At 50.9% G+C, this 27523-nt stretch overlaps 3 protein-coding genes across 8 annotated transcripts; all 3 read right to left on the reverse strand.

Annotated features, from left to right (window-relative positions):
* Positions 1–7959: 7959 nt before the first annotated feature.
* RPP25L (ribonuclease P/MRP subunit p25 like) lies at positions 7960–10243 on the reverse strand. 5 transcript variants are annotated; one of them, XM_077761840.1, is made up of 2 exons: positions 10180–10243; positions 7960–8789 (listed from the first exon to the last, which is right to left on the reverse strand). In XM_077761840.1, exon 2 carries the CDS (start codon positions 8753–8755, stop codon positions 8264–8266), a length of 492 nt encoding a protein of 163 aa, XP_077617966.1. In that variant the 5' UTR covers positions 8756–8789; positions 10180–10243; the 3' UTR covers positions 7960–8263. The 5 variants fall into 5 exon arrangements, with proteins under 5 accessions (XP_077617966.1, XP_077617967.1, XP_077617968.1 ...); XM_077761841.1 differs by having other exon boundaries at positions 10142–10231; XM_077761842.1 differs by having other exon boundaries at positions 10196–10220.
* A 1480-nt stretch (positions 10244–11723) lies between these two features.
* Positions 11724–18748, reverse strand: DCTN3 (dynactin subunit 3). The gene is made up of 7 exons (XM_077761902.1): positions 18613–18748; positions 17065–17149; positions 16287–16373; positions 14165–14248; positions 13128–13186; positions 12231–12290; positions 11724–12037 (listed from the first exon to the last, which is right to left on the reverse strand). Exons 1-7 carry the CDS (start codon positions 18706–18708, stop codon positions 11948–11950), a joined length of 561 nt encoding a protein of 186 aa, XP_077618028.1. The 5' UTR covers positions 18709–18748; the 3' UTR covers positions 11724–11947.
* A 585-nt stretch (positions 18749–19333) lies between these two features.
* On the reverse strand, positions 19334–25979 carry ARID3C (AT-rich interaction domain 3C). Of its 2 annotated transcripts, XM_077761845.1 has the most exons (7): positions 25680–25979; positions 23772–23844; positions 21831–22014; positions 21397–21686; positions 20643–20825; positions 20322–20411; positions 19334–19860 (listed from the first exon to the last, which is right to left on the reverse strand). In XM_077761845.1, exons 1-7 carry the CDS (start codon positions 25977–25979, stop codon positions 19760–19762), a joined length of 1221 nt encoding a protein of 406 aa, XP_077617971.1. In that variant the 3' UTR covers positions 19334–19759. The 2 variants fall into 2 exon arrangements, with proteins under 2 accessions (XP_077617971.1, XP_077617972.1); XM_077761846.1 differs by lacking the exon at positions 20643–20825.
* Between the last annotated feature and the right edge of the window lie 1544 nt (positions 25980–27523).

Raw genomic sequence — 27523 nt, forward strand, 5'->3', positions numbered from 1 at the left:
TCCAGTTTCTCTTGTCTCTGTTTTTCCTAAACTTGATCCATGACTTTTGCAGCTGCATATGCTTTCCACCCCCAAATGAACCCACCAGGGATAGGAAGCTATGGGGGTTGAAGAGTCTGTCTTCTTCCACCTGGACCAAAGAGCGCCTTCTTAGGGGGAGGGGGAGGATGCAAAAAGTCCAGATGACATTTCTTTATCACTGTGGACCTGTGAAGGCAGAGGCATGGTGTAGAATAGATGTTCTATAAATGTAAACCCAATGGCAGAGGGGCAAACAAAGGACCCTGAACAGGTAATTGGATTTTTAAGGCTGCAACAGGCAGAAGCATGGATAGACTGTGGATAGGCTGCTGCTTGATTTTGTGGATCAGCAAGAAGTCTCCTCTGGGGGCTAGGATTGGTCTCATCTAGCCCTAGACACCCCCATACCTGGGCATCAGCCAGGCCCCTCACGTCAGCCCTTGGGCAGAGGGCCAGATGGGTGAACCACTAAGATTCACCTCTCAGTTCCCTATTCTCTACACCTCATTGCCTCAAGATGGCCACCAGCTTCAAGGAGAGAGAGATGAGACTACAGATCCAGAGAGACAAACACTAGGCAGGGTCACACAGTAGGCAGAGGCTAGAACAGCATCTCTGGTGTACTGGCAGCCAGCGTGGGCCTGTCACAGGGATCCTATGGCAACACTGACAGGGGCCAGACCTGAAACAGGATTTTATGTGGGGAGGGCACCTAGAAATCTTGGAACATGCAGGTGGCTAGGCCATCAGTCAAGAACAGATGTGCAGCTTCCTGTCCTTCCCATCAGAGAGAGACAAGCATTGGAATAAGAAGTTCAGAGATAGAATCAGAGTGAAAAGAGAAGGGAAAGAACTTGGAAGAGAGATTAAGAAATAGACACAATTAGAGTCAGACACAAAAATAGAGATGCAGAGAAAAAAAGATGTGAGTCAGAGACATGGAGACAGGGAGATGCAGAAGGAGGGAGAGCCATGGAATTTAAGACACAGACAAAGACAAGGGGAGACATGAAGTCACAGGGAAACATTGTCTCAGAGTCATAGAGCAACAGTGACATGGAGTCAAAGATATACACACATGGACAGATAGAAACTCAGAGACTGAGAGACAGAAACAAAAAAAACAGGAAGGATAAATAGAGATGGAGACAGAAAGATCAAGAGGGGCAGAGGAAGAAAGAGCATGGAGACAAAGACAGAGTGAGGCAAAGAAAAAGATCAAAACACCGGGACAGGGAAAAGCAGGTGACAGAGGAGAGTCTCCTGGTCTCCAGTCTCTCCAGTCTGGTGTCCCCAGGGTTTGGGCCCCCCTTTGCTATTCTTTGGTTTCCATAGCAACAAGAAGGGCAGCAGCAAATTTGCATATACATTTACATCCTTTCAGTCTGCATAATTCAACAGGTTTCTGTGCATATTCATGAGACTGAATGAAGGTGACTCTCCTAGTCTCTGCTTAAAACCTGGCTGTGGGGCCTCTTGCTTGCAGTACATGGTCATGGCTCCAGGCCTAACGTCAAAGGCCCTAACCAGTCCCTTCCAGACCCTGCTAACAACATTCCCCCCTGCTCCCCAAACACTCCATTGTACTTTCCTACCTCCAGATATTTCCTCAGGTGATAACCCTCTGCCTGCCAGGAATGCCCTTCCTTCCTTCAGCCTCAGCCCTGTCGATGGCACACACACATGTGTTCATATGAATGCTGGCAGGGGTGGGGGACCACGGCAGAGAGTGACAGCCCTGGTGGAGGAGGCCCCTCAGTCACACATCTATCTGGTATTTCTGTCAAAGAAGGATGTGCATGAAAAGAATCACACTGAGGGAGGCTGGGATGTAGGGTGAGCTGAAGGCTGAAAGAACTCCCAACAGAGTGGGACCTAGGAAATTGTGGGCCCCACATGGAAACTGACAGAGACACTGGTTCCAACCAGAATAACCAGGGGAGCTAAGGTAGAGCCGAAAGGAACCTCAGAAACAGAAGGGCTGAGGTGGCTTAAATGGTGGGGAAGAGGGTGCCTAGGGCCAAGAACTCTTTCAAAGTGCCAGGCCATGAAAGCCCTTGTAGCTGGGAGGGGCTTCTCTAAGGCCTGTTTCAGCCATAATTTTGGCTTCACCATCTCCCCATGGATCCCTACAGCAACCTCCTCACTGCCCTTCCTGCCTGTGCCCCCAACCCATTTTATACACTGTAGCAGCCAGAGCTCTTCCTAAAACACCAATTTGAATGCCACATCATTCCTTCCTTAAAGCTTTCAGTGACTCTCCATCACCTTCAAGACAAAGCCCAAGCTCCTTGGGCAGACACTCAGGCCCTTCCAGTCTGGCCCCCACCCATCTCTGAGCTTCATTCTTCACATTCCCTGCCTTGAACTTCATGCTCCAGTGATGATCTCTGTGCTCTTCTCACCTTTATAACTTAGTTCATTCGTGCCAGCCCTTTACCAAGAATGTCCTTTATACTTCTAGTGCTTCTTCAAGATTCTACACATGCATCATCTCTTCTCCTTTGAAGCTTTGCCTCTTCCTAAAGACTGGATGGAGGGGCTCTGAACTCCTGAAAGTCTAATGAACTTTCCAAATCTCTGTACTTATCATACCAATAGTGAAACTATCTATATATGTGGGTATAGCTGGGCCTAGAGGTTCTGAAGCTAGTGACTATATTTGACACATTATGGGTGATCACTAGCTGTTTGTGGAACAAATGAGAGCTATCTGAGCCCAGTGACGGCCAAATTTCAAGCTTAAGACTAGTGTCTCAATCTTGAGGCTCCTGTACAACCCTGCAATAGGATGGGCTATCCCTTTGTAAATGCTGCCACCTTGTGCCCATATTCAGAAGTGCAACCATACATCACCTTCCCAGAGCAAAGACCAAAGTCGGAGCCAGAGGTACCTTACAGAATCAGGCTTCATCCCAAATTGAGAGGGGTTGGGGAGTGGAGAGATAGGTCCTCAGGAACAAGGGCTCAGAGCCTATTACTAGTGTCCTTTGAACACTCTTGATGGGTTCCAAGCAGACAAATGACAAGAGCAAAGGCTCAAAGGCAGAAAATCTCATGGCACGTGGGAAGAATAAGGTGTTAGTGTGCCCAGAGCCCAAGTCCAAGGGGATTAGGCCAAAGACAGACAAAGCCATGGCAGTGACCAAGCAAGGGGGTCCCTTAAGACTATGCAGTGAACTAATTTGGATTTTTTCCTCTAATCTGGACATGGGGAGGCTGAGGGCATGGCCACACACTTGGAGGCTCAATAGCCATTCATTCTTGTATTAAATATTCATCAATTTATCAAACACCTACTATATGCCAAGCAGTGTTCAAGATCCTTAGGTTACGTTAATCAACAAAACAAAGATTCCTTGCAGCTCTTTTTGCCCATGGGTTTTGTCCCTAAAGTTTAATAAAATCACTTTTTTGCACACACACACACATAAAAAAGATTCCTGCCCTTTCCAAGGTTACATTCTCATGAAGCGGGGAGAAAAGTGCTTGCCTGCAGTCTTAAATAGATTGGGCAAAATAGGCCTTTGCTGAGGTGACATCTGAATGAAGGCTTTAAGAAGGAAGGGAGATGGCCACACAGGTATGTGTCAGAAGAGCATTCTAAACAAAGGGAAAAGCTAGTGGCTTGGTTTGGAGGGGAGCTCAGAAGGGAGTGAAGCAGGGAAACCAGTCAAGGAGAATGCTGCAAGATAATGAGGGGCACAAAATAACAGAGGCTGTGGGAATGGAGACACCTAGGAAGTAAAAATGGCGGGATTTGGTGTGTGCTTGCATGTGGAAGGTATATAACCCCTCCTGTCAGATTGTGTTAAGTCCCCATTTCAAGGTGAACAAACTCACTATGCTCGCCACCTCTAAGGCGAGCAGTGAGAATGCTCAGCACATTCCATCCTGGATGACCCCATTGCCCACCTGATGCCCCCCTTCTGCCCCCAAAATACATGCCACCACCCTCCCCAGCCTCTGAATTCCTCAACCTCATCTTCAGTGACTTTCCCTCCAGGCCACTCAGCTATCCACTCTCATGCCCATAACCAAAACTTTCAAATCCGCAACTCTTCCATCTCATCCTTTAACTACTGTTGAATAATCTCCTTCCATAAAAGATATGTTTAAGTCCTAACCCCTAGTATCACAAAAAGTGACTTGATTTGTAAATAAGATCTTTACAGATGTAATCGAGTTAAAATGAGGTTATTAGGGTGGGCCCTAATCCAATATGACTGGTGTCCTTATTTATTTACTTACTTACTTACTTATTAAGTTTTATTTATTTTGAGAGAGAGCGCATGCACACGTGCATGGAGAGAAGAACAGAGAGAGGAAGAGAGAATTCCAAGCAGGCTCAGTTAGCACAGGGCCTGATGTGGGATGTGAGATCATGACCTAAGCCAAAACCAAGAGTCGGACACTTAACTGACTGAGCCACCCAGGCACCTCAACTGGTGTCGTTATAAAAAGAAGAAAATTGGAAGGAGAAACAGACATAAGGGAAGGAAATGTGAAGATGAATGACTGGAGTGGATACATCCAAAAGCCAAGAAGGCCAAAGACTGATAGCAAACTAGAAATTAGGATGAGTCAAGGAAGGATTCTCCTATAGGTTTCAGAAAGGGGAAATGGCCCTGCTGACACCTTGACTTCAGACCTCTAGTCTCCCAACACCGTGCAACAGCAAATTTCTGTTGCTCTGGGTCACTCAATCTGTGATACTTTGGTACAACAGCCCTAGAAATGGGTATAGCCACAATGCTCTGTCCTAGTTTGCTCAACTACTCCATCGCATCCCATCCCACCCCAGACATTTTCATAGGGACCTCCAGGACAGTGACCCCTTCCCCTGTCTTCACTTCTCTCCTGACCCACTTTGGATTCCTTGATCCTTCACTACATCTTGCTAGTCTCCTCACTCTTCTTCCATCATTCCTGCCTGTCTTAACCTCAGTCTGGCAGAATGTGACAGTGATTTCTCGAAGTCCTCATCTTTCCTAAGGATGCTGCTAGAGCTCACACACCTTGATTGATAAAACTACAAGTTCATGGTCACCAGCCTCAGCTGGGCTTTTAGCCCTGCCTGGTCATCCTCCTGTAACCCCTGGTTATCTCTCCTGCAACAACGATTTCATACTTCCTTCCCACCAGCCTCCTCATTCCACTCTCAGCAACAGAGCCGGATTCCTGCTTCAAGAGGAGATAGAGACCTTCTGAACTCTCTCCTGTCCCACCTTCACCTCCACACTCACCCGCATGCATACCCATCTTCAACTCCTTCCCTGGGAATTTACAGGGAGTCATCTCTCCCCTTCCCTTTGGAAGGCCCATACCTCCATGTTTCTGGGTCCCATTCCCTTTTACCACCTGCAGAGTCTCATTCTATAAGTTATCCACAGTCTCTTGCCTCTTTAATCTCTTTCCCTGTTAGCTTCCTCCATTAACCTACAAACATGCTCAAATCTCTAATTCATTAAAATAAAAAACTTTGCATCCCACATTCCTGTACAACTATTTATCACCTCTCTCCTCCCATTCAATGCCACTTCTTGAAAGAGTGGTCTCCATTTCCTTATCTTTCATGACAAGGCATAACCTTTTCTAAGAAATTATGGACTTAGAAGCCATACTGGAGTGAATTAAGGAGAAAATGGGAAGAAATTGAATCAGCAATTATATACAACTCTTATGCTCCCTCTTACATTGGGTCAAGCTTTCTGACGCTAAAGGTCTATCTTCTTAAAGGGTCTCTTCCTAAAATTTTTCCTCTAGGCTCCAATTGGGTGCTGGAGGAGGGAAAAGGCCCCAGAATCACTAGTTATCCTTCTCTCAGCCTATGGCCTATTTCCTGATTCTCTGAGCTCTAGATCCTGTTCCTTCCAAGAGATTTTGACCCCAGCTGTTTCTTTCACATAACCCCTGCCATCATCTTGGAGTTGCTAGGTGGTACCTTAATGAACTGACAAATGGGAGTCCCTCTTAGGACTTCCAGAACTTGTGATACCATGTTACTGAATCGTTCCTTGAGCACAGGTCACATGCTTATTCCATGTGATTATTTCACCCTGGCCACGGCAGGCTGGATCAGGATGGGGGATGCTGAGCTACACATCAGCAGTCTGCAAGTAGCCTGGCCCCAAAGCTCTGGGGAACAATGACACTCAGGCAGCTATTTATGGTAGAAGATACACAAATGAAGATACTTCGAGAAAAAGCAATACACAGAAGCTGGGAGGGAGCAAAAACCTGAGTTAGCAACAAGGAATGGGGAAAAGTCAGGCAGTTGCTGGTAGCAAGACACCAGAGTCCCTGCCACAGCCTCTAAGGGGTGTAGTAGATAGATGCTCCTTGATCCTCCCTGACTGGGCAACTCCTCAGAGGGTTCCTGTCTCTACTATCTCCTGAATCTGCATCAACTGCCCCTCCCTTAGGGTCTTCCACATCACTCAGGCCAACCTATCTTGGAAAGCACAGAACACAGTGTCCAAAGTTTTGACCACAGCCTTCTAGCCTTATGGTCCCCTCATCCCTGCCCTAAGCCCTTACTAAGGCCTCCAGTCCCCCATTTCTCCCAACAATCCAACCCCTCCTGCCTAGACTCAGACAAACATTGCTTCAACACTTTCAAGTTGATGGGCCCATCCTGCCACAATGTGAACCCACAAGAGCCCCAAGTTTATGCTTTTCTAGTGACTGGACACTCATTCACTGGAAACATTGGGGAAGACCTCAAAATCCAGTGGGAGACCCAACTGACTCAACTCTTCACTGAGTCTACCACTGCCCACAATTCTGTTCTGGTCCCTGCAGACCCCTGGCTACCACTGCAATCTTTACCTCTCTCTTCATGCCCCCGACCTTACCAATGTAAGTCTGAGTCTAAGGCCAAGTTGAGACAGAAAAGGAGCAGCCAAGGGATAAAAAGGAAATGATGAGACCTGGAGGGAAGATATGAGACTGAGCTATGGCTTGCTTTTTTTGTTTTGTTTTGTTTTTTTAGTTTATTTATTTAAGTAATCTCTATATATAACATGGGGCTGACTCACAACCCTGAGATCAAGAGCCATATGCTTTTCCAATTGCACCAGCCAGATGCCTCATTAGCTACATTTTTAAGGTAGGAGAAAATATCTTTGTAAGTGGAGTCATTAATAATGATAGCAATTAACATTTATTTAGCACTATATGCCCAGGTGGTATCTAAGAGTCATATGTGTATATTTCTACATCTAATCCTCATAGGGGCACCTGGGTGGCTCAGTTAGTTAAGCGTCTGACTCTTGGTTTTGGCTCAGGTCATGATCTCACAGCATGTGAGACTGAGCCCTGCATCAGGGTCTGCGCTGACAGTGCAGAGCCTGCATGGGATTCTCTCTCCCTCTCCCTGTCCCTCCCCTGCTCGTGTGCTCACTCGCTCTCTCTCTCAAAATTAATAAACTTAAAAAAAAAATCCTTGGGAGGTGTGGGTGGCTAAGTCAGTTGAGCATGACTCTTGATTTCAGCTCAGGTCATGATCCCAGCGTCATGGGATTGAGACTTGCAATGGGCTCTGAGCTAACCGCATGGAACCTGCTTGGGATTCTTTCTTCCCCTCTCTGTCCCTTCCCCACTTGCTCTCTCAAAAATAAATAAACATTTTAAAAAGTCAGTCTTCATAACAACCCTACGAGGTAAGCACTATGTATATCCAGTTTTATGGATAGGAAGACTAAGGCTCAGAGCAGTAACTTGCCCAAGGTCACAAAGCAGTAACTTACTAGCAAACGGCAGAGCCAGGATTCAAATCCAGGCAGTCTGTTACCTGAGACCATGACCTTAACCACTATACTATAATAAATACTGCAGAGAAAGAAAAATATCCCTAAACCAGAGGGAGGGGGGTGCAGGGACTCCCCCTCCCTTATTCCCACTTTCACACAGCAGGTCAAGCAGAGGCTCATCAGATAATTAGGCAGAACCTTTATTTCCTAACCACTCCCTGGATCTCTGTCAGAAAAAGGGACAGAAGCACAGTAGGTAGAAGGCCGAGTAAGCCCTTCTTAAGCAATCCAGAACCCATCCAAGACTGCACACCTGTCACTGTAGCAGTCCTTTTTCACACACCAGAGAGAAGAGGAAGCAGGGTAGGGAGGCTCACTTCTGTGGATTCAAGTCTTGTTGGGGATGTTGAGCAGTTACAGAGGCTTCTCAGGGAAGGAAAAGCCATCCTAGACATTCATGCCTGGAGAATAGTTTGCTCAGCAGATCTTCAGGACCAAGTGTCTCGAATCCTTCTTCGGGGTCGTGGGCCACAACTGGAGCTCGATGTGGGGCCCAAGCTAGGGGGTGCTCCTGGAGGCTGGTAGCCACATTCATTAGGGTCCAGGGGGTCCCGGCTGAGCAGGACCCACACTGCAGGTACATGGCGGCGCACTGTGAGGGGATCTAGGCCTGTGTCGGGTGAGACTGGCACCCAACTGTCCTCAGTCTGCAGGAAGCGCAACTTGGTAAGCTGGTGCAGGCCTGGTACCCGCCGCTTGACAATCTCAGCACAGCTGACCGCCTTCCCTGCAGCCCTGCCAGAACCTGAGAACACCACATGCCGCGCGCTACCACCCTCCAATCGACCCAGTGCCAGCCCCAGCAGGTTGCGGATTTTGCTGCCATCTCGGACCCGCATCTCCAGGGTATCAGGAGGTAGCTGTGGCATCGGAGAAGGTGCTGGGAGTTCCACAGAGCCAGCTTTCCGGTAGTGTTCCATCCCACTTGCTGTTGTGTCTGAATTTCACGGCTCACTGCAGGGAAGTGTTAGATGAATGATGGGCAATGTGCCCCAGGCCAACCCCCAACCCCAGCTCTCCAGGATATGATCCCATTCATCCCAGACTTCCAGGAACAGGACCATATCCCCTCACCCCCGGCTTCTAAGCACAGGTACCATGCCTACTGTACCCTGGAAAGGGGCTGTATCCCACATACCCCATTCCTCTAGACAGGGCCATAACCCTCCCCCCACCCTGGAGTCCCTGCGACAGGACCAAATTCATCAAACACTGAGCTCTTTAGGATAGGGGCCAGCCCCCTCATTCCAAGCTCCACAGGACTGGGACTGAACCTCTCTCATCTTGAGTTCCTTGGGACAGGGCCTGTGCCCTTAAACAAGGACTTCAAGAACCTCCATTTTTACCTAAATCTGTACTTTCTAATTAATAAAGTTCTTTCTAGTTTATCTTCTTCTTCCCATGTTTTATTTTTTTAAGTAAGCTTTACACCCAGCGTGGGGCTCCAACTCACAACCCCAAAGATCAAGAGTTGCATGTTCTACCGACCAGCCAAGCGCCCCTCCAGCTTATCTTTTAACTCAGGGAAATGACCCTGCAGGCAAAGCATCCCTTGATGGGAACCAAAAATACCCTCAAGCAAAAATAGCTGCTCTAATGCCACCAAGACCCCCTTGATTGGTCCCAAGACAATGATCAACCTGCCCATTACTGCTTCTTGCACCTACAGACCGATCTTGGTCTCACATTCTCCTTATATAAATCTAGAAGTATTTTCAGCACTTTGAAGACAGTCTTTGAGCCTAGGCAGCTGTTTCCGGTGTTGGCCTTACTGAAATAAATTACTTTGTTTCACCACCACTTGGCTCTCTGCCTTCGGATTTTGTCAGCCAGAAACGGCAGAACCTGGTCTGTTTGTGATCCTCCAAAGCCAGGTGCTCTTGCACTCCTGGGCCCCGGTTACACCCTTGCCCCAGACTCTCGAAAACAAGACCAAGCGCTCCTCACCCACCGCTCTCCAAGACCGGGACAAGGGCCCCTCACTCTGCTCGCAATGGCTCCTACACTCCAAGCTCCCTGGAAAGAGCCAAGAACCCTCGCCCATATGCTCCTCAAACAGAACTCAATCCCTCCCCCACCCCGATATCCTGAGGATAGGGCCAAGCACCTTTCACCCTGAGCTTCCCAGTGTCAACGCCCCCAGCCCAGATCCCTCAGAAATGGCAGCAGAGGCTTGTTGCGGAGGGCTGCCTGGGCTACTCCTAGAGTGAGGTCCAGAGCCCGGCCGTCCCCACCGCCACGGGAGGACTCCAAAGCTCGACAAGCCGCAGAGACCAAGGAACCAGCCTCCCCTCTCTTCCCCCTACCTCGAGGGGCCCCCACCCCACTGCGTTCTAGCTCTCACCGCCCCGGCCACGCACGCCTCAAATTCGATCTGGAGCCAAGATGGCGCGCGGGCCGGGAGCGCGCCAAAGCCGCGGGGCCGCGCACGCCTCATAGGGGCGGGGCCTGAGGGGCCCTGCCTCAATGCGCCTCAGCCGGAAAGCGGAGTTTAGCCGGGACGTCTGTGAGTCCGCTGAACCAGGACGTCCCGCGACCGTGAACATACCGGCAATCTACGATGTTACACCCTGGGGCAAGGGCATCCCTACTGGGGTGGAGAGAGCCCTGCGGAATGGAGCCACCATCAGAGACTCGCGTCCCAAAGATGGGGAGGATCTGGCCCTGAGATGTTTCAGCTGGCGTCACCAGTTGGGTTTCACTTTGGACAGCGGCAAGAGGATCCGTTTGAAGTGGCTGCTGCTGCGCGGGAGAGAGCCTTGGTCACCGAGTTCTGAGCTTGGACTTCATTCCGTGGGCATGGCGCATCACGGAGGGTTTTCATCCGGCGGCAGACCAATTTGTGCTGCCGCCAGAGGGGGTGTGAGGGGGGAACTGGGCCTCAAACGCCGGTGAACAGGCCGCGGGGTCCCGGGGGCGTGTCCACTGAGGCTCGTGTGGTGCCTAGTGTATAATAGGCGCTCAACTAGTTGTTCTATGATTTCTGAGAATTAAACAGAGAAATGGCAGTGGGAATACAGAAAAGTAGATTAAGTTGGGAGACATTGGGAGGTAGGTGTGGTGAGCAGTTGGTGACTTGTTTGGATTGAGAAGGGAAGAGTCTAGGATGACCCACGGTTTCAGACTTCGGACATGCTGAATTTGAGATGATAGTGAAACCGTTGGGTGGCCAGCATACCGTTAAAAAGGGGTCTGGGGCCACAGCACTCCCTAAGACCACAAGGGGGCAGCAAACACTTGGATTGAGGCACCAACCTTCCTCTCCGCTCTTTATTCTCAGGTTCCCTCCCTCACCATCCAGGAACTCCCGACCCTCCAAGCATACACACACCCCCAGCTCCACCCCAGAGCCCAAAGCCCTGCAACCAAACCTCTTCTGGGCTCCTCTTCCCGCTTAGTGGCACCAAGTAAGTTCCCATGAGAGGAACCTGAAGGTTCCTTTCTGCCTTTACACATACTGCTCCCTTGCTCTCAAACATCCTGCATATCACCCTCCAGGAATGCCTCCCCCATTCCTTTTTGTTTTGTGCCCACAAAGGACCCTGTACCCACTTGGTAGGACTGCTCTTTTCCTTGACTGTCTTCCCAGCTAGTCTGTGTAGAGCAGGGATCAAGTGGACCCTACCTGTGTCCTCCCCACCTAGCATGGCACCTGACATTTACAGGATACTTGGTAAATGTGGGATAAATGGATACACAAACAAATGTTCCATTCATATTGATCAAATGAGAGCATTTGTTCTGAGAGCTCTACAGCTCCCAGAAAGCCAGACCAGGATGAGTAAACTCCTGGTCCAACCACTAGGAAGGCTGACAATACTGCCTTCTACCACCCCCACCCTCACCACCATTCCCACCCTACACCAGGAAGTTGGCACACTGCTCCAGTGATTTCTATAGTTTATTGTCACTGGAATAGGACACTGATGTGGGGAGGGGATGCAAATAGCAAATCTCAAGTAGCCAGACTTCTGATCTCAGAGTTCCTGAATACGGGCAAGTAGGCTGTGACTCCAATAAATACAGACCTGCCTCTGCCCTGTTACAAAGGCAGGTTAGCACAGGCCCTGGACACTGGCTGTCCCGGCCCACTGTGGGTTGAGGAGCAACCATCATTCCTCTGCTGGCTTCACTTGCTTGGCGGCCTCTAGCTGGCAAAGTAGCTCATCCCACTGCACAAATTGCTTGGAGAGAAGCATCGTCTGGTGACAGGTCAAGGTGAGAACAAGAGCCTGAGTGAGGGACTGGAGAGATTTAACATCTGCCAAAGGGTGAGGGAGGAGGGAAACAGACAGGTTGATTGGGATGGGATGAAAGAGACAGAGCTGGTGATGGAACAAAAGGACAGGGCTTTGGACAACATTCCTCAGAAGCCTAGCTGAGCAGAAAGGATACAGTCTTGTTGTATTCCTCCAGGAGAGCCTTGGACTCCTCAGTGATCTCCACACACTGGTCCTATGAGGACAACGTAGGGCAGAGAAAGGAGTTAGATAAAGCCCCTACTTTCCATTAACTTTCCTGCCTCAACAGGGACCTTCACACCCCAGAAAGCCTAGAAAAGGTAGTGTTTCACCCCAGAGCCAAAAAACATTTCTTTTTTTTTTTTAATATTTTTATTTATTTCTAGGAGAGAGAGCGAGAGACAGCGTGAGCAGGGGAGGGTCAGAGAGAGAGGGAGACACAGACTCTGAAATAGGCTCCAGGCTCTGAGCTGGCAGTCAGCACAGAGCCCGACGCGGGGCTCGAACCCACAAACCGCGAGATCATGACCTAAGCGAAAGTCGGATGCTTAACCGACTAAGCCACCCAGGCGCCCCGCCAAAAAACATTTCTAATGAGGCTCTGGGATCAGTACCCTAACAGCAGTCTTAAGGAGGAGTGAACCACATATTTAAGGAAACATTCCTGCTACTATGTGTCTTCCTCCCCTGTCCCTTATATTTGAACCCTCTTTGAACTTTGGGGCCTGGGAATGGTAAAACAAACAAAAACAAAAAACAGCTCCTCCACCCATAGTCAAGGACACACCATCCCCAGAAATTCTTGGGTACCTCCCATCATCAACCTTCTGGTATCTCAGAATAGTACTACTCAGAGAGGCAAGAGATCCTGATGTGGCCATAAGCAAGTCCCTTCCCCTCTCTAAGGGAGGGGGAAGATAAAGGATAAAGCCTCAGGTTTCCCCTGGAGCTGACATTAAGGTAGCCTGAGGCTGCTTGCCCAGGTGGCAGGGGTGGGGACTAGGAGCCTCACCACTTCTACTTTTCCTTCCAGCCCTCTCCCCTCCAATACCTGCTGCTGGATGTGGATCTGGGCCAAGCGCTGCAGGCGGGCGGCATGCTCAGGAACGGCTGTAAAACACAACGCACACTGCCTGATGATGCTTGTGCCTTCCCCCGGGACTGCTCAATAGTCTATTAGGTCTTCAGCAGGATTAGAGTATTGAGTGGAGAAGCTAAGCAAACGCCAGGCTTCATCGACCACTGCAGCTAAAGGTGGTGGTGGGGCTCCCTGCCCATCCCAGTCTTACTCTAGGACCCAAGGCAGGTGGCGGGGAGAGATACAGGGCCCTAGGAGAAAATAAATCTTGGGGTCCCCAGAGTTGTCCCATACCCGCACCCCAATGCTGTAAGCAGGGTGAAGTAAAGAAAGCTTTGCCTGTTACGGGATCTGCCCCTTTGCTCTGTCCAGTGGGTACAGGTCTGCCTGGAAAAGGGAGCCTGCAGGTGGGCTGAGGATGAATGCCAGGTTCCTTAGTTGGACACCTAGAATCCAACACCCAGAGCCCTGGCCACCATGCTGGGCCTGTAGCTTAAGGCTGCCAGACGCTCAGCAGATAGCTGATCAGGGGTAGGGAGGGGGGAACGGGAAAAAATACCTCCAGAGACAGACAAGATGGATATCTGGATTCAATTAATGTCACTGTCTGCTTGTCAAAACTCAAGCCCAGGGACTGCTCTCAACAATGCAGCAGGAAGAATTTACACACATTCACACACCTGGCAGGAACTCTTACAGTAAAATCTGGGCTATATAGCAGCCTAAAGGACAGATGCTGAGGGGTGAGGTAGAAGGTAAAAGGAATATTCGGAGTTGGGAGCTGCTGGACTTACACTAGTGTCCTTAGGTCCAAACTACCTGAGGTTCTGAAAATGAACTCTCTGCTCTGGCAATTTTAATCCCAATGCAGGTGCCAGGTACCTCCAGGGTTAAAGTAAAGACAAGGAGCAGACTTAGCTTAAACACAGGGAACCTTGGGCACAGGGAAGTCCTGTCCATCTACCCACCTCCCCAAGCAAAGTGGTAGAGTGGCAGCCCTAAAGAGATACCTTTGATGTGAGCGCTGTCCAGCATGGGCACCAAAGCCTCCACCTGTTCCAGGAGCGCAATCTGGGATAAGATAAACTGCTCCTCTGAGATACAAACAGACAAGACAGTGGCAGTGAGGCAAGCCTGGACACTGCTACCTCCATGCAAGGGGCTGAAAACCTGGCAGAGGAAATGGTGAGTCCTGGTGCATGGGGCAGCTACTCTGCCCGCTGCCCCTTCTCTAGGTGCATATTCCCCCATTCTGCTCCCACCTCTCCTAGATGCCTCTGGTATGACCCATCTTGAGCCCAAGAAGCCTGTAAGTTTCTCCAAATACCACCTTTTTGATGTTTTAACTCTAAGGCCTCTTCCTTTAGCCTCCTATCAACAAACTCAGTGAATCCTTCTGATGCTACAGGAGACAAAATACTTCAGACTTGGGTCCCCATACCCAAGGGTTCCTAGGAAGGTATGAAAGAGGGGATATGTGGCAGACTACCAGGCAGGTTCTGCTCAGTGGCCCTGAGAGGCAGAGATAATTACAAGATCCTGGAGAGAAGGGGCAGTAAGCAGAGTCCAGTGGGGAGAACAGGATCTGGACAGAGCCTGGCACAGGAGGTTTCAATGGCTTCAGGGAGTGGGAAGCACATTCAAGAAGGGTTGACTGTTGCGCAGCTGGGTGGCTCAGTTGGTTAAGCACCTGACCCTTGGTCTCGGCTCAGGTCATGATCTCATGGTTTGTGAGTTCAAGCCCCAGACTCTGTGCTGACAGTGCTGAGCCTGCTGGGGATTCTGTCTACCTCTCTCTCTGCCCCTTCTCCGTTCACATGTGTGTGCTCTCTCTCAAAATAAATAAACTTAAAAAAAAAAAAAAGAAAGAAAGGGATGACTGTTATGTCAAATGTCTGGAGGCAAGAATGCTTATCAATTAATTGAGGAAAAAGAATTTAATTGAACTGGTGCAAAGAGAGTAGGGGTGGAGGGGATGCCTGGGTGGCTCAGTTGGTTAAGCATCCGCCTTCAGCTCAGGTCATGATCTCATGGTTCACAAGTGCAGGACTTGCATCGGGCTCTGTGCTGACAGCTCAGAGCCGAGAGCCTCTTAGAGTCTGTGTCTCACTCTCTCTCTCTGCCCCTCCCCTGCTTATACTCTCTCTCTCAAAACTAAACAAACATTAAAATTAAAAAAAAAAAAAAAAAGACAGCACAGGAAACAGCTGCATGGGAGGATACACAGATTACAGAAAGTTTTGAATGGCAGCTTAAGGAAGTAGGATTTTATACTAGGAGGAGAGAGACAGAGACACTGAACTTCCAAAGACGACAAAGTGGCATCCTGGAAATGTGTTTGGGGAAGATAATATTGGATCACATGCAAAAAGGGAAAGACTAGGGTCAAGAAGAGGACTTAGGAGACTGCAACTGTTCATGTGTGAGAGGACAGACACTGAGGAAGTGGCCAGGGAGGGAAGGAGAGGCTGGACTCCAGACTTAGTATGGGAAAAGATCTCCTGCACTTGGTACCTGAGCCACTGCAATGGTTCAGGGACATTCTGGCTCACCACTGTATGCCTCACACTGAAGATGCTCTGGATCACAAAAGATGATCATTAAACATCTTTTGAATAAATTAATAAACACAGGTACTTGGCAAACTCTACCTCATGGAGTGGTTGTCTGAGCAGCAAACATTGCCAGGTGAATAGTTCCTGCCTAAAATTCTGAAACACCTACACTTTCTCACATAAAAGAAAAATGCTGAAAGTCGTGCCAATATTCTCACCTCTACCAAATGCAATGCTTACTGCTCCCACCCTTTCCTAGAAGTTCCTCTGTCTAGTGAGCAGAAGTGAGAAAGGTTCTGAAGGAAGATTGTAGAGGCAGACCATTGATAGAACACTGAAGTATTTCCCACTGTTGCTGGCACCATGGCCTCAGCTGGCTCAGAAGTATATCACACCCAATGTCCACTAGAAGACCACAGGATGACCTCAGGCCTCAGCCCAGAGCCAGGCCAAAATTCCAGACAGCAGCTTCCAGAACTGTATCCATGAGAGGGCTAGCAGGGAGGCCATCTCTATGCCCAACTTCCCCCATAATCCATAATGCCCAGATGCATGTGCACGCATTGTCCAGCACTACCTGCTAAGATGAACTGCAGCTTAGAGGCATCAGGTATGGCAATGCGGTCAATGTACTCAGGATCCAGATATTTGATCAGGTCTTCAACTAGAAAAGAAGCAAGATGGAAAATGGAATGGGGGTGGGGAATGGGGAATCTGTCTTATGTAGGATATTAAGGGATATTAGAATGATATTAGTGGTCAACCTTGGGGAGAGCCTTAAGAGATGACACCCACAGTGTCTATCAGCAGGCCTCCACTGGGCCCCACCTCCCTGTCTCTCCCTTCTAAATACCTCCTGACCAAACTCGGCCTTTACAGCTAGGAACACTATTGCCTCCACTATCCTGGCACCTCAGCATTCCCACTGACCTATCTTCACCAAAGGTAGAAGGGGCAAGGTCCCTTGCCCCTCAGTGCCACCAAGACAAGCCAGAGCCTTTTCTGATTTCTAGGTTGCTGGTTCTGACATAATCAAAAAGGTATGGCTGAGCCAAGCCTGGGCTCTCAGTGCCTAATTTCATTTCTGCCTCTGCACCTTGTCTGTGGAAATCCTATATCTCCTCCCTCCTTCACCAAGAGGACCTTTGAGGCAGAGCTCTTATCCTATAACTTTGATACTGTAATGGGCTTGGAGTTTAGCCACAAAGTAGAAATCACTTCAGCAGGGAAACATCTTCACATTCTGTCCCCATAGGGTGACTCTAATGACCTACAGAGCTGGAAGGCAAGGGCCAGTTCCCAGGAAGCACAGGCATGGGAAGGAGGGAAGGCAGGCACCCTATGGAATCACTTACTCTTTTTGTACAGAATCTTCACCCTCTCCCTCTTGCTGGCAATGTTCCCCAAAGCCACCTGTACCTTGACCAGGCCATCAGCCACCTGCAAGGGGATTGAAAGTTAATTCCAAGATTCAGCGCCTGACTCAAGACTTGAAAGGTAAAGAACCCTCATTCCTTCAGACTTCCAAATCTCCTTATTCCAGCAAAATAGGTTTCCCCCCTACCTTGTCTTGTTTTAAAGGAGATGCAACCCCACCTTCTGGGAATCCTCAGAGTGAAGGGGAAAATAATCATGTAGTCTTTGGGAAGTTTCAAGGCTGATTGTGAAGGTAATTATGTTAGAGTTTATATGGCATTAGCATAACCTGTCTATTCCCTGGTTCTTACCTCTCTGGCTGAACCTACCTAGGCTTTAGGGGTACAGAGTAAGGAATTCCCATATTAAAGGATCAAACAGAGAGAGGGGCTATGGAAGTGAATGATCTTACCTAGGTTTTAGAATACAGGGTGAGCAATGCTAATATTCAAGGGTCAAATATACAGGGAGGCAAATAGAACTAAGCAGCAAGAGCCATAGAGGTAGGGGGATAACAAGGGAGATTTATGTCGTGGATGTCAAAGGGAGCGAATGTTTCGAGAAATCAGTTCTCAAATGGGGCACAATCTGCTAGTGACAATTCCACAAGAAGTATACAAACAGACATCATTACCTCTGATGCACCTAACCCCAGGGTATGCCTGACACTCCACCTTCAGTTAAAAGTCTTCACATAGTAAAAAGGGGGGTAGGATGTGAGGTAGGAGAACTAAGCTTCACGGTTGTCACAATTCAGTCACTGGTATGAAGGACTGTCCCATCTATATCTAAACTCCAGCCGCTGGATGGCTTCAGTGGGTTAAGCATGAAACTCTTGGGTTTTGGCTCAGGTCATGATCTGACGGTTGGTGGAATCCAGCCCTCCATCAGGCTCCGCGCCTACAGCAGGGAGACTGCTTGGGAATCTCTTTCTTTCTCTCTCTCTCGCCCGCGCTCTGGCCCGCCCCTCCCCCGCCTCTAAATAAACAAGCAAAAAACACCGGCGTCCAATCCCTTCCTTTCCTAATCCTGGCTCTCAGACCTCATCTCACTCCCGGAGCCTTCCTTATCCACCTTTGCTCTGCCCCCTCCGATGTCCCACGGACCTCTTTCTGTACAATATTTAGCAATTAATTACGCAGGGCTCTATGCTAGTCCTTCCATTGCGGACCTCAGCTTTTACAGAAACTCTCGTTAGTCAGATTCTCAAGTGTGTCAGGTCTCCCCAGCCACCCCAAGAGGACAGAGGCAGTCTTAGTCACAGTTCACAGTGAGCCCATCGCAATGGGTCCTAATAACCTTCGGTGTCCTCCATGGAAATAGAGCCCACGGGTCGAATAAGCCCCGGAAGGTTTCGAACCTTTGTTACTCCAAAAGACCGGCTGCCAGCAACAAGGTTCGAGTGGTTGCACCTTTCCCGAGGACCATGCCAGTAGGCCGCTCTTGCTCTGCCCCAGAAAGGCGGCACTGGATCCCAGATCGCTTACCTTCCGCGAGCCACGCGGCCCGCCAGACCCGTACACCCAGCGCTCCAGCTCCTCCACCCGGGCCTGTAGCCGCTGCACATCGCTGACAGCCGCCATGGCTACCTCCGCCCCGCCTCAGCGTAGGAACAGCCACGGGGCGGGACGTCCGGCCAAATAGAGAAGACTAGCTAATCAGAGCGCAGGGGTGGCCCTCAATACGAGAAGTGACGTCTCGACCCAGCCCTTCGATGCCGGAAGTGACCGGCCGGGCCAGCGAAAGATGGCAAAAGCTGTCTGGTTACCTAGGCAACGACTACCTGTCAGGCTGTACCCTAGTTTTCCAGCTCCTGCTTGTCCAGACAAACTTACCTTTCTTCTTCTAATTCCAGGGTACCAGAGACGTTTCCTACCCCATTCCCCCAGGCTGCCCATATAAATATACCTATTATTTCAGGATTGGTTCATTTCCATAGATCAGTAGGAGACTCTGTGAGATACTCTGATCTTTAGGAATCTTCTAAGGTTCAAGCGATTAACGTCTTGCCCAAGGCCACTCCGCACTATAGTAGCAGAATCAGGATTTGAACCCAGGTAGTCTGATTCATGAAACCCAGCTCCTCTACTTTCATGAATCTTTGCTCTTCTGTGTTCCTCTCTTGAGAACCCCTGGCCCAACACAGCCTGTGTATACCACATAATTCCTCCCAACCCCCAGACCCAAACAAGGAGAGGAGGCACTGGAGAGGGAGGGACTGCAGCTTTATTATTCAGATGTGACCTGAGGGATATCTCCTTCACAAAACCCCAACCTAACCCTTCACCTCGCTCCTGAAGAGAAGCAGGTCTGATTTGAAAAGGTGGGGTTCTAGAGATGACACTGACACAGGGAGGCACATGAGGAAATGACGGGGGTTAGTGAGGGCAGAACTCTTTGGTAGATGCTGCTGGAGTTGGCCAGGGAGGAGGTGCTCTCCCTTTACAATGAGGTAGATGTAACATCAAAAGAAAACTCTTTGGCTTCAAGTCCACAGGGCATGGGGGGGGGGGAAGGGTGTCATCTGCCAGGGCTGGGTCCTAGACTGGGTACCCTAGAAGAATCAAGGTGTGGGGGGATGTATCCTCCCCCCTCAGCACTGGGGTTGGGACTCTTAATTCTGAGTGGGAGTTCTCAGGGTGAGGTGCTGGAAGGTGGCCCTGTAGGGAGTGGAGGTGCAGGGTTGGTTGAGCTCTGGGAAGCTGGCACAGGCTGGCGGCGAGCAAAGAGGACACCTGATAAAGGGGTGAGGAGATGGTGGAGGAAAAACACAGGCAGGAGGGGGTGGGCACAGAAACAGAAGAGGAAAACAAAAGTCAGTGTCCTAATTGTTAGAACACCACACACATATACCTGCCACAAACCAATGTGGACAAGCTCCTTAGGTCAGTTAGAGACCCCTATGGCAATACAGATATCCTCAAACAAGTAAACAAGAAATATTTACACTGATACATAGGTCCATGACAAGGCAGACATCCCATGGAATCCATGCCAGAGAGGTCATGCCTTAGACCCCATGCCATTGTAGATACCCCTTTAACCCATGCCATTGTAGCAATCCCCTGAACCCCACATTACCCATGCAAGTTTGGATATCCCTGAACCTCATGCTAGCTGAGAAAATCTAAAATCCCCATGCCAGAGCAAATACCCCTGACCTCATGCCAGTGTAGACAGCCTGCAGTACCCATACCAGTGTAGACCACCCCGTTGATCTCTAGGGCCATGTTGATACTGCTGATACCACTGCCTGCCAGATTGAGAGGCCCATCCAGCCGCTCTTCTGTCCAGGAGGGACAGGGGAGTCACATTTTGGAGAATCAGAGTTCAGACTTTCAAAGTCCCCCCTCCATCCTTACAGACAGCCCCCATTCCACTTCAGCTCCACACCTATAATCACACAGTTGTCTATTGAGGGATCTATCTGTCCCACCTCCAACACCTATTAGGTGATGGGTCTGTCCTTCCTCAGTGTACAGGCCCAAAGCCCTCACAGCAACAAGCGTTTCCTCACCCCTCAGGGGAACCTTGCCACGGGGCAGGAAACTGGGGGGAGCTCCAGGTCGAGGTGGGTCCATGTGCCCCATCAGCACAGCTCTCTTCTCCGGGGGCTCCTCTGGTGCCAACTTCTCCCTTGCAGGTCCCAAAGCCAGGCCCACAGGCAGTGCCAGTCGAGGGGTTGGAATTCCGCTTTCCTCTGGAAGAACAGTTCAGTCAACTCCCATGGTCCAACCACCTCTGCCCCTGCATTTGGTTCTCGCCCCAGGACTGAGGCCAAGTGAAGTCAACCAACCTCATGCACCAAGTTCAATCTCTCCTCCCATCTAGAGTCTCAGCTTGAGGCTCTGAAGCTGGAGAGCCCAAAGGGCCAATACATACATGTCTAAGTTGGTCCAAGACAATTGGGGCCTTTCCTTGCTCTCAGTTATTAAATAATACAGGCCACAAGAGGCAAAAACTACATGCCAATAGGAGCTGTAGGTGGACAGATGTGGAATGGAGCTCCTCTAGATAAAGGACCTTTTCCTGAGCTTCAGGCCCACACCGCAGTAACCCGTACCCCAGACCTCCCACGGTTTCACTGACCCCCAAACCTGAGGACCCCTAAACCTTAGCGTGCAGCAAACCTCAGTGCCATGTCAGTCCTTACTGCCTTCATACCTCAATGCCTCCCAGACTTCAGACTCCCCATATTTTAATTTTCTCTGTATCTCAGCGCACCCCTAGGTCTCACAGACGCCCAAACCTCAGATCCTCTCCCCTCCCACCTTTCTTAATAGGGCTCGGACTCAGCTGCGCGCAGGCGTGCGCCGGCAGGCCGGAGGCGGAGCCCTGGGCAGGGCGTGGGCTGGGCGTGGGCGTGGACGGGGCGGGGCCAGGACCTGAGACTGGGCCCGGAGTGCCCCGGGATGTGGGCCCAGCTAAGCCGTAGAGCGGGGCGGCGGTGTAAGCTTGACGACGGCCCTCGCGTCGGTTGCTGTCGATGGCTGCCTGGAGCTCCCCCGGGGAGCTGAGCGCCCGCGTCTCACACTCGTACGGGTACAGGTACTTCATGTACCTAGGAGTGGACGGACGAGGCGGGGTGGATGGGAGGCTGGATCCCACTGATCAAGTCCCCCAACGAAATGCCCGCCCCTGGGCCCTCCACGCCCTGCGGCCCCTTTCCCGCGCCTTGCCCCTCCGCTCGCGCGCCTGGCCTCACTGGGTGCGTAGAGTGAAGGCTGCCGACGTTATGGTGGTGGGCAGGCTGAGGCCGCGCGTGACCTCCCGCCACACCTTGCGGTTGATGACTTCCACCAGGCCGCCTTTGGCTGTCACCAGGCGAAACAGCGCGTACAGGTCCAGCACCTGCTTCGCCATGATGGGCACGCGGTTCACTGGCGTCCCTGGTGAGAGGTGGACAGAGAGTCAGAACACTAGGACTAAGACCCTATCTGCGGACATCCTCAAGGACCGAACGAGGCGATTGCCTGGACGAGGCCAGGGTACAGGGCTGGATCTCGGAGAATCAGGAAGAGGGAGGGAGGGAGGGGGAGGGAGGAATCCCCGCGGAGCCCACAGAGCTCCCAACCCTGCCTTGTAGCAGGAAGGACAGGAAGCTAGATCAGGGGTCGGCAAACTACTTCTGTAAAGGTCCAGACCTAAGTATTACAGACTTTGAGGGCCAAACCTCCTCTGTCCGAACTACTCGACTCTGCCATTGTAGTTTGAAAGCAGCTATGGAGGATATTTAAAGGAATGAGCCCGGCTGTGTTCCAACAAAAACTTAATTTACAGACTCTGAAATTTGAATTTCACACGTTGTGAAATGTTATTCGTCTTTTAATTTTTTCACTATTTAAAAATGCAAAACCATTCTTATTTCGCAGGCGGCTAGATTTGGCCAGCCGGCTTTAGTTTGCCGACCCTAGGGTAGACCGTAATAAGGACTTCCTGACAGTGCTGAAGAGCTGGACTCCCTCAAGCAGCGGCCCCCGACCCGGCCCTGGCCCCCGGGTGGCTGCCAGAGACTGGGGGATGGCGGAGGGGAGAAGCAGCAGCCCCCGCCTCCGCTCGCCTCGCCAACTCCCGTAGCTTGCGCGCTGCCCCCGCCGGCCAGTCCTGACAAAGGGGCCTGTCTGCTCTGAGCGATGGGCCCCAGTTAATTCCTTACCGATCCCGTCCCTTTCCGCCGCCTCCTTTGGACCCGAACAATTAGCTGCGGCCTGATTAATGTGGGGAAATTATCGGTCCCACGGGACCTCCTCCCCCCCTGCCCCCTGCAGACGGAGGCAAGGACCAGAGGGAAGAAGAGCTCCCGTCCCGAGGGTGATGGAGGGACTGCTGGGATTTGCTCAGACCACCCTACCCCACTTTCCCCAGCGGGAGGGAGACCTCCCAGTAAGGGTCAGGGAGGGGACACTGGGGCCAGAATGACTGGGCCTTCCTGGGGAGCAAAAAGACCTGGGACCCTACTGAGGGTCCCTGGTTAGAAAGGATCCCAAAAGGGGTGCTGGGCCTGTGGTGGGAGCCTGAGGGCCTTTGACCAGCAGCTGCACTAAGGGAGGGGGTGTAGTGCAGCCAGTTAATTAGTGGCTTATCAGGCCAAGCTCCGAGTGAGTTAATTAGCTTTGTAGAGAGAGATAATGAGTCAGTCTTCGGACCCATGAATCTGGGGAGAAGCCTAAGTGATGGACTGCCGCCCACCCTGATCTCCTCCTAGACCCTTGCATTTCTTCTATCTCAGAGATTCCTGGGAAGGAATTCCTCCTCCTCCACAACCCCAACTCACATGGCCCCCAGCCTACCCTTGAGAAGTCCTTCCTTCAGTCTAATCCCAGTCCTTTCTGCTGTAGAGCATATTGGATGTCCCCTGCCTGAAGCAAGGGGAAACTGAGGAGAGACAAGGCTAGACGAAGGGCCACTGAAAGAGGAAGAAGGCATTCCCAGCCCCCCAATCCTGGGAACCCCCCTCCCCAGGCCAGCCCCCAANGTGGAGGAAGGGGGCAGGGTCAGAGGTTAAAGACGCTATTGAGGGCCCAAAGGCTAGGTGTTGCCAAGCTCAGGCCTCTGCAGAGAGGACCCAACCTGGGGACTAAACCCTGGGGTCTCTCTTCCTCAAAACTGGTAGGTGGGGGTCCTTCCCTTACATCATCCCACTCACCCCTCTTCTGCATGAAGCTAAACAGGTCATCCAGAAATTCCTTCCTCTTGGGGTCTGCATCAAGCTCGTACAGCTGGGGAAGGACTGAGGTCATTTTTCAGCTCCACTGACTCCCCCCCCCCACCCCCTGGGACCCCAACTCAGGTTAAACCCTGAATAAGGGTTCTCAGCTGAAGGAGTGAGTAGGGTCTGAAATGTGGACTCCCTGACATTGGACTCTCTCCCCCTGGGGGCAGGTAGGGGCACTTTTTTCTAATACACACAGAGACCCTCCACTGGCCGGGGGAGCCCTGGGAAGCTCAAACCATCCCTCTGAGGAATAGGGGGAAAGGAAGCTTAGGAGGCTTAGCCTGTCCTCCAGGGCATGCAAAGATCCCCAGGAAGGAAGTCAGTCTGGGACTGTTCTATACTGAGGAAGCTGACAGATGTCTTTGAGGCATTCCTTCACTCTTGTTTATTCTTGCAAGGGCTTCTTGCTTTTCACATCTCTGTATGCCATGGCTGGGGATGAGGGGCCGAGATGCCTCTGACCCATCCTTCAGGCAGAGTAGAGATGCTCAGAGCTCCTGCATTGAAACCTGGGGCCCCTCAGCCCCACTTCTGGTCTATCTGTTTCCAGGGACAGTGGCCTACCCACTACAGAAGCTGCCACAGAGGTAATGGCCCTGTACTACCCAGGACCCACAGGGTCAGAACTTGAAAGGCCCATAGGTCATCCCAGTCACCTGAAACCCCATCTCCAGTATCACCTCCCAAATAACACCAGCAGAAACAAACAAGTAACAGCCATTTACCCAGAATAACAGTCCCTGAGTAACACCAATAGGTAACGCTCCATTCCCCACTAAGCACTCTCAAAATAAAAAACAACAAACAAACAAACAAATCCCAGAGATCCACTTTAGATCTATACTCCCAGAAGAAAAGAGCCCAAAGTGTTAGATGGATCCCCCAAAATAACACATATGCTCTCCCAAGTAATAATCCCCAGAATTATACCCAGGAGAAACAGTCACTAGAGCCACAGAGCACCGAGTAACACTCCAAGTTTTACACTAATGCTACAGAGTACTAGCCACAAATTAACACTTCTGGAAAATACCCAAGACCAACGTCCTACAAGTAATATCACCAGAATAGCACACCTAGAGTCTGAGCCCTTTATAATACATTCATAATGAGAGCCTGAAGTAGTGCCTTAGAATAACATCCAGATGGGTTCCACAGAGGAAGAACCTCAAATTAAGGCTCTAAGTGTAAGATCTTGTCATTCCCAACTGTACAGGAGCCCTTTAGTCACACTGCGGCTGTAATGGCCATCACAGGCTAGGAACTGTCACCCATAGAATTCAGGCCAGAGAGAGGATTTGGATGGAGGCAATGTGACAGGGAAGAGATGAGGAGGGTGTCAGCTTGTGACAGGAGTGGCAACCTCCATCCTGCTTCCAGAGACAGAAATATGCAGCCCAGGAAACTCCCGGTGGTTGCTGGAATATGACCTTGTGACTTGATGTGTGAGAAGGTAGAGAAAGATGGGGCTGGCACTGGAATCCCCATTCCCCAGCTCCCATTTCCTGAAAAGAATTCTTGAAGCTCCTACACCCCTCCTGCTTTCCCTTCTAGCCTCACCAAAAGCCTCTAGGCGATCATGCCTCCACATTTCTGGGCATCTCCTGCACCTTCCAGTGTGTGCCTATGCACTTCTTTCCATGTCTCTGGGGGTCTGATTCTGCTTCCCTGTCACGATCTACCTTTCAGTCTTCCCACTGTCTCTCTCTCTCCAGGTCTCTGTGTCTCTGTTTTTCCATCCTGCAGAGGGCAGTGGGGGTGGATAGATACGAATCACCTGGCTTTGCTTTTGCCCAGAGAGGAGGAAGGGGAGGGGGCCTGACATGGAGGGGGTCCTACCTGCTTGAACTGTTCCTCGTAGGTCCATTCATGGGGATGAGGTCCAGAGGGCTGGCTTGAAGGTGAGCTGGGGCCCCGTGTCCCTGGACGGCTCTCCTCTGCCCCGGCTTCCTCCCCTTCCTCATCTTCTTCTGCATCCTCCTCTTCTTCAGTCCCAACCTCCCCTAAGGCCCCCTCTGGGGCCTGCAGGGTCCGGGGGCCAGGCAAGGGAGGCAGTGGTGGTGGCAGTGGGCGTTGAGGGGCCAATGGCCCCACCCCTTGGGCCAGTCGGGCTGCCTGCTGCCTCTGCAGGGCCTCCATTACTGCTTCCAGGCGCAGTCCCCCCGCTGGTGGAGGGGCTGGCACCAGGCGTGGCCCCGAGGAAAGGGCCGCCTGTGGGGGTGGGAATTATGAGTGTTGCGCCCTGCTGCCCCCACAACCCCAGCACAAGAGGAGGTGGTCACTGATTCAAGGAAGTACAGGGGGCCATACGAAAGAACGCGGAAACATAGCCTTCTCAGACATCAACAGAGACAGATGTAGAAAGAGCAGGAGAGACCAGAGACCAGATCCAAAGAGACAGAAATGGACATTGACAGAGGACAGGTAGAGACTGAGCAGATCAGAGAGGGTGACAAGAACCAAGAAGCAGAGAGAAGGACAGGAGGAGAGAGAGAGAGCGAGAGTGAGCAAGTGAGATCAGAAAGAGAGACAATGACAGGGGAGATAATGGAAATAGAAATGGAGATGGGACTGAGAGACAGGTGGGAAGAGACAGAGGTATCAGGCAGAGACAAGAACAGAGAGACAGAGGTGGGGACAGATGAGATTTATAGAGATATTAGGTAGATAGAGAAGGTAAGAGAGAGAGGAGCAAGAGATAAATACCAAGACCTGAGTGACAGGTAGTCCAGAGAGAGACAGAGACAGAGGCAGAGAGACAAATAGTGAGACAGTGGTAGAGAGAGAGAGAGAGAGAGGCACAGCAGGAGACAGAGACTGAAGAGAGAAGAGAAATTAGAAAGAAACAAGGCGAGACAGTAGATAGAGGGAGACAGAGACTGAGGCAGGGAAAAACAGACGGAGAGACGGGGCAGAGACCTAAAGGACTAGCACTGAGGGGCCGCAAGGACAGAGGGTGGCGGGGATCAGAGCCCCGGACCAGGCGGGCTGGGGATCGCTGGGTCTCGACGCCCGCTCTCTNGGTGTTCCCCCTCCACACTGCCAGAACGGGAGGAGGGGGCGCTGGAGAGCTGCCAGGAATCGTTGGAAGGAGAGTGAGGAGTCTAACACCATTGGACTCTGGACCAGGGCCCCGCCACACCCACAAGCCGTGCCCCCCACATCCACGCTCAATTCCTGGCATTCACACACGAACAGCCGTGTTCACACAGCAACACATACTGACACAAGTTCAGGCACACAGCGCACTGTCTCACATACTTGGTAACACAGACTCTACATCGCCAACAGCCGGGGCAGGTTGTGATCATGAAAGGGAATCACTCTGCAAGATGCAGAGGTGAATATGGAGGGCCTGCACAGAGTAAAAGCTTCTCCCCCTGTCCAGCACAAGTGCTGTCCCCAACGAACAGAGGTTGCAGTTTGTACAATATGTGCCCGTGGTGGTGGACTCACATGTCTGCCCTCTGGCACTCAGAGGTCTCTGAACTGATTCCACATCCACAGCAGGGTATACACACACCACATGCAGATACATAGTCACACTTTTTTCTTTTTTACCCCTTGTGACCTTCTATTATAGAAATTTTCAAACATATACACAAGAATGGGGAATAGTATAATAGTATCATACCACATATCAACAGTGATTAGAATTTTGCCCGTCTTTACACACATCCTCA

Source organism: Crocuta crocuta, unplaced genomic scaffold (assembly GCF_008692635.1).
Source record: "Crocuta crocuta isolate KB4526 unplaced genomic scaffold, BGI_CrCroc_1.0 scaffold204, whole genome shotgun sequence".
In the NCBI taxonomy this organism is placed as follows: domain Eukaryota; kingdom Metazoa; phylum Chordata; class Mammalia; order Carnivora; family Hyaenidae; genus Crocuta; species Crocuta crocuta.

Coding starts and splice junctions, on each gene's coding strand:
- RPP25L (XM_077761840.1), bottom strand. CDS start 8,755: ATGGAACACTACCGGAAAGCTGGCTCTGTGGAACTCCCAGCACCTTCT.
- ARID3C (XM_077761845.1), bottom strand. CDS start 25,979: ATGGAGGCCCTGCAGAGGCAGCAGGCAGCCCGACTGGCCCAAGGGGTG. Junction 22,015..23,771: donor TAGCTTCATGCAGAAGAGGG/GTGAGTGGGATG, acceptor ACCTCTCACCAG/GGACGCCAGTGAACCGCGTG. Junction 21,687..21,830: donor GCCTTCACTCTACGCACCCA/GTGAGGCCAGGC, acceptor GTCCACTCCTAG/GTACATGAAGTACCTGTACC.
- DCTN3 (XM_077761902.1), bottom strand. CDS start 18,708: ATGGCGGCTGTCAGCGATGTGCAGCGGCTACAGGCCCGGGTGGAGGAG. Junction 14,249..16,286: donor GCTGCAGTTCATCTTAGCAG/GTAGTGCTGGAC, acceptor TTTGTATCTCAG/AGGAGCAGTTTATCTTATCC. Junction 12,038..12,230: donor TGGAGGAATACAACAAGACT/GTATCCTTTCTG, acceptor ACCTGTCACCAG/ACGATGCTTCTCTCCAAGCA.